The following is a 6,000-nucleotide window of genomic DNA, read 5'->3' on the forward strand; positions in this document are numbered from 1 at the left end:
AGTTGTTAATTAGAGATAAGAGTATCACAGACTTTCCTTTGAACCAGGATCATCAGACCTTAGCCTCCTGAGTAACTACGTTACAGACAAGGTTATATATTTTTTAGAGTGAAGAAGAAAGGACCATTTAAAAACTTGTGGTCTTGATTCTCCCCCTCCAGACACCTCTTCTCTTATACTTTTTAAGACTGGCTGATTATTCTAGGAACCTAAGAGAGGAAATCTCTATGCCAATGCAAATGGTTCTACCCTGCTCCCTTTCCTTTTCTAGCTGCAGACATTGAGACATTCTGGAGTGGGTGGGGGTATATATGTTCTCCCAACCAAAGTCAAGGTTCTGAGCTCCAAGGAATTGAAGAATTTGGCATTTCAGGTAATCCCACATTCTGATTAGTTGAAAACTGCTATTTATTTTAAACAGTCAGGTAACAAACAAGGTAGTAATTAGGAAGATGAGCACCCCAAAATTTAATAACAAACTAATTCACCTTTTCTTAAACAGCTGATATTTTTGTTTATATGTATCATGACTAACAGTAATGGCTATAATTCATCACATTAGGAAAGTAATCAACAGTTCTAGCTGTACCAAATTAAAATTGATTGAGACCCTATGTGGCCCTGGCAGAGCTAATAATTACATCATTATTGGATAGCCAATAGCCAAATCTTATTTTTGATTCTTTCAGTTTATGAAAAGTGTAATATAGACCAACTAAGCAATATAGATTAGAACAAAATAAGATTGGTGTATGTGCCTCTATTTTACAGAAGTCATTCACACATTTGTCTGCCAATGATAGAATATTGCTTCAACCTGGGTAGTGACATGGGTGCAATGCATATTTTACTCACTTTATCCTTACCAGGTCCATGAAGGCATGTTGGTGCCAGCCTCATACTATAGATAAATAAATGAGTATCACAGGGATGAAGTGACCGATCTAGGACAACAGAATCATAGCCAAGACTCAAATCCAGTACTGTTTCAAATGGATGTCCAGTGTGTCCTTTGTTCTCAGTGAGCAAGCACTTTATCTAATAAGACTTTATGAATATAGAAAATATCGCTCATGGCTGGAAACATGGCTTAGTGGTAGATTGCTTGCCTACCATGCATAAAGCCTTGGGTTCAATTCCTCAGTACCACATAAATAGAAAAAGCTGGAAGTGGTACTGTGGCTCAAGTGGTAGAGAGGTTCCAGGACAATGCCCAGGCCCTGAGTTCAAGCTCCAGGACCAGCAAAAAAAAAAGAAAAGAAAAAGAAAAAGAAAACATCACTCATAGATATATGTTTAGACATTTGAAAATACTAAAACTCAGCAATCACATGCTAGATTTTGTTATCAGGAATGCTGGGAGGTATGTGGGGTCTTAGAGGATGTTCTTCTTGGAGCCATAGCCAACTCTTAGCCCACCAAATGTTCCCAATATTCAGCCAGGGACAGAGAAGAAGGAAGGAAATAAAGACTCATTAGCCTTAATAATGTCCTCAATATGAACCCTGATGTCATTTATCTCCACCTTCCAGGAATATTGAGGTGACAGCATAGACAAGTGACAAATGCCATTATTTAAACCTGTGAAGGTAACAGCAAATGTCACCAAAAAAGATTTTTGTTACACAATGTACTAGTTAAAGTTCTCTCTTGCTAGGATGGCCAGCATGAGGTAGCATGAAGGTTAGGACACTCACATATGAGGTTAGATAGAGCCAAACTCTGTTCTGATTGTGCAGAAGTTACATTGCATACCTTCAAAAGAGCATTTTTCCCAATAAATGACAAGTCAATCAGCGGCCCCTGACTCCAGAATGCACTGATATGCTTAGCTGACTTGAGACTGTGTGTTGGAGTCTACACAGTAGCCAGAAGCAAGACCAGTACACTCAGTTATATAGTTCAGCTGAGCTAACATAAAGGAAGTAAAAAAAAAATCTTTCTTCAAAAGTGTCCCTGAAGTGTCTTTTCTTTTTTTTTTTTTTGGCAAAAGAAGCTTTGAACTTTGTTATTATAAAGCTGATTGCTGTTTTCTTCTCCCTTCCCATCACCCTGGTTCTACTTTTATGGCAGAGAAAATAAGCCATCTCATGATTGCTTTGGTCTGATCCAACCTCTCTGACACTGCTGAGCTTCAGAAAGGGGCCAAAAAATAGACAAGATGACAAGGTGAATTGTCCATTTAAATAGGGTCCTGTCACCATAAAAGCATGAGCTTGAGCAAAGTGTCCCCTACCCTCACTTCCATCCCTCTTCTGCCTGAGCCCTATATCTGGGGCAGCTTTCAAGATCCCTCAGATTTGAATGGGTGACAGAGACACTAACTGTAAAATTACAATTCCCATTTTTTGTCATAGTCTTTCCTAACTCTTAGGTTTGTTAATAAAAGTCTGAGCTAAGTTAGGCACGTGGCTCACACCTGTAATTCTAGCTACTCAGCTTGAGATCTGAGGATTACAGTATAAAGCCAGCCTAGGCAGGAAAGTCCACGGGACTCTTTTCTCCAATTAACTACCAAAAATCCAGAAGTAGAGCTTTGGCTCAAGTGGTAGAGTACTATCCTTGAACTAAAAATCTCAGAGACTGTGCCCAGACCTTGAGATCAAGCTCCAGTACTAGAACACACACACACACACACACACACACACACACACACACACACACACACACACACACACACACACACACAAGTCAGAGCTGCTTTGCCTTTTGCAATCCCACCCTTATGAATTCTCTGCTAGTAAAAGTATATAATGACTTATATAGGACAATTAGAAACTTGAATATTTATTATATTTAATACTATTAAGTGTCAGATTTCTATTTAGAAGTGAGACTGGCACTGTGATAATATTTGGTTTTCCTAAATGTGGATATCTTCTAGACTTCCACAGTGAAATATTTACAGACTGAATGATATGATGTCTGATATTTGGTTCAAAATAACACAGGAGGGGTGGAAGAAGGTAAGTGGGCTTTATAATCAGAAAAATACGGCATGAAAAATGAAAGCTAGATTAATCATAGCGCTTTGTAAGATGAAATAGGGCAGTTCAACACACAAAAGGCTATGTAATACTGTTAGACAGACTAGCAAATACCTGAGAGGAACAGTTTGTAAGAGGAAAGGTTTATTCTGGCTTTTGTTTCAGAGGGTTTAGTTCAGGGTTGCTGGATCCCTTTATGGAGCCTGGACCGTTGCTGAGGTAGAAAGAATATCATGATGGAAGTGTATGGTGAGGTAGAGTTACTCGCCTCGTGGCAGCCAGGAAACAGAAAGACACAGATCAGGATGCTCCCATAGACATTCCATTGTCTTATATCTTCCAGCAAGGTCTTATCTCCTAAAGTTTCCAGAACCTCCCAAAGTAGAGCTACTAGTTGGGGATCTAATCTTTGCCATATGAGCCCCTGAGAAGGGTATTTCAGGTAAGTATTGGATACACATTTTTTCTAATCTGGGGAGAGGAAGGGAAATAACAAAATGCTGAAACAAGGATACAGGTTGACCCATTGGAACAATGAGATGTACAAGACACTATGTAGAAAAATGAACTTTACAAGATCAGTGTGTGGAGGCAGGAATTGAGAGGGAAGGGATAGTGGAAGAAAAACAAAGGAGGATGTAACAATGCTCAATACGAAATGTACTTATTACCTTACTCACGTAATTGTAATCCTTCTGTACAGTATCTTTACAAAAAAATTTTAAAGAAAAAAAGAGGTAAGTCCATGCCTATCATTCTAGTTATTCAGGAGGCTGAGATCTGAGGATCTTGGTTCAAAGTCAGTTTGGGCAGGAAAGTCTGTAAGACTCTTATCTCCAAATAACCACCAGAAAACCAGAAGTGGCACTGTGGCTCAAAATGGTAAAGCACTGGCCTTGAAAAAGAGATCAGGACATGCCCAGACCCTGAGTTCAAGCCCCATAACTAGCAAAAAAATTAAAAAGTAAAAGATAAGTCCAAAGGATTATGAATTCTCACCAAAAATATATGTGACACTTTAAACAAGATTGATATACAATCTTTTCACAACCAACATTATTGGGGCTGGGAAGGTGACTCAGTGGTAGAGCGCTTGCCTTGCATGCATGAGGCCCTGGGTTTGATTCCTTAGCACCACATAAGCAGAATAAGCCGGAAGTGGTGCTATGGCTCAAGTGGTAGAGTGCTAGCCTTGAGCTGAAGAGCTGAGGGACAGCGCCCAGGCCCAGAGTTCAGGCCCCACGACTGGCACCAAAAAACAAAAACAAAAAGAAAACCATTATGTTGGCATCTTTTTTCCTTTTATATACTTTACATGCACTTGCCTGAATAATCCTGTTTTTTTCATGTTTTTCCCATCTCCAGGTATATCCATGCCAATTCCAGTCTTTGGACTGCAAGATGACTCCAAGGTTTTTAAGGAAGGGAGTTGCCTACTTGCAGATGATAACTTTGTCCTGATTGGCTCTTTTGTGGCATTTTTCATCCCCTTAACTATCATGGTGATCACCTACTTTCTAACTATCAAGTCACTCCAGAAAGAAGCTACTCTGTGCGTGAGTGATCTTGGCACACGGGCCAAATTAACTTCTTTCAGCTTCCTCCCCCAGAGTTCTCTGTCTTCAGAAAAGCTCTTCCAGAGGTCAGTCCACAGGGATCCAGGGTCCTATGCAGGCAGGAGGACTATGCAGTCCATCAGCAATGAGCAGAAAGCTTGCAAGGTGCTGGGCATTGTCTTCTTTCTATTTGTGGTTATGTGGTGCCCGTTCTTCATCACGAACATCATGGCAGTCATTTGCAAAGAGTCTTGCAATGAGGATGTCATTGGAGCCTTGCTCAATGTGTTTGTTTGGATTGGATACCTCTCCTCAGCGGTCAACCCACTCGTCTACACATTGTTCAATAAGACGTACAGGTCGGCCTTTTCACGGTACATTCAATGTCAGTACAAAGAAAATAAAAAACCACTGCAATTAATCTTAGTGAACACTCTACCCACATTGGCCTACAAGTCCAGTCAACTCCAAGGGGGACAAAAAAAGAATTCCAAGGTAGATGTCAAGACAACAGATAATGACTGCTGTATGACTGCTCTGGGAAAACCACATTCAGAAGATCCTTGTACAGACAATATCGACACAGTGAATGAAAAGGTTAGCTGTGTGTGAAAGCTCGGTTGCCATGGAAACTGAAGTGGGCACTCTGAACAAGTTTTCACCCATCTGGAGTGGGGGTGGGGGAAATATAGGAAGACTGGGAAAAAAATTAAGCCACTCTGCTGGAACTGATAATAATATCTATATGCCTCATTATATTCTGTCATTGAGAAGCAGGGTTCCATGCCACAAAATGTGCCCTTCAAAAATGTGTGACAGCACTTCAGCTGTGAGCTTTATGATACTTTTAACATTGTAAATGATGTCTTTGACATAATTAGCTTTTACTGTGCAATTACAATGAGGTCCTAAGTAAATCTAACATAACTTCTAGTATCAAATGGATGCCTCGCTGCTATGTTGTGGTTGACTAACAGCATGGGATTGAGTTGGTTACCTACTGCTGTAAATAAAAAAAAGAGCTATAAATAGTGAACAATGTGTTGAATAAAATGGCTTCTTACATCAAGAAAAATTATCTTTATAATTCACCGTGACACATATTTTGAAAGGAAAATAGACACTAACAACAGTATTATGAAATCTATATTGCTAAGATAATTAAACACAATACTTGACAACATTTTGCACTTCTGCTTTTTGATAGATGCCATCCTGAACCTGTCATAAGATTGCTGCCACTTGCTGCATTTCAAGTTAATTCTTCTCAGAAGTGAAAAAGATTTTAACTGCTATTTAATAACAATTGCTGCTTTTTCCTTTCCATCTCCTGCTTTACTTTGCCTTTCCAATGTGGTCTTGTTTCATATTTGTTCTTCTGTAGAAACTAGAAGAGGATAATTCAACATTACCAAATACATTTCTAGATAGCACATCTGAAACCATACCTGAGGATA

At 39.5% G+C, this 6,000-nt stretch overlaps 1 protein-coding gene across 2 annotated transcripts in view; it reads left to right on the forward strand.

The window, feature by feature from the left end:
* The window catches only part of Htr2a (5-hydroxytryptamine receptor 2A), a 72,077-nt gene extending 66,529 nt beyond the window's left edge, over positions 1 to 5,548 (forward strand). For both annotated transcript variants that reach the window (XM_070003206.1, XM_070003207.1), the window contains exon 4: positions 4,353 to 5,548. In XM_070003206.1, coding sequence (XP_069859307.1) covers positions 4,353 to 5,155 — 803 coding nt within the window. In that variant the 3' untranslated portion in view covers positions 5,156 to 5,548. The remainder of the gene's footprint in view (positions 1 to 4,352) is intronic.
* The last annotated feature ends 452 nt before the right edge of the window (positions 5,549 to 6,000 follow it).

The sequence above is a fragment of the Dipodomys merriami genome, unplaced genomic scaffold (assembly GCF_024711535.1).
Source record: "Dipodomys merriami isolate MVZ:Mamm:240054 unplaced genomic scaffold, mDipMer1.0.p SCAF_6, whole genome shotgun sequence".
Lineage (NCBI taxonomy): Eukaryota > Metazoa > Chordata > Mammalia > Rodentia > Heteromyidae > Dipodomys > Dipodomys merriami.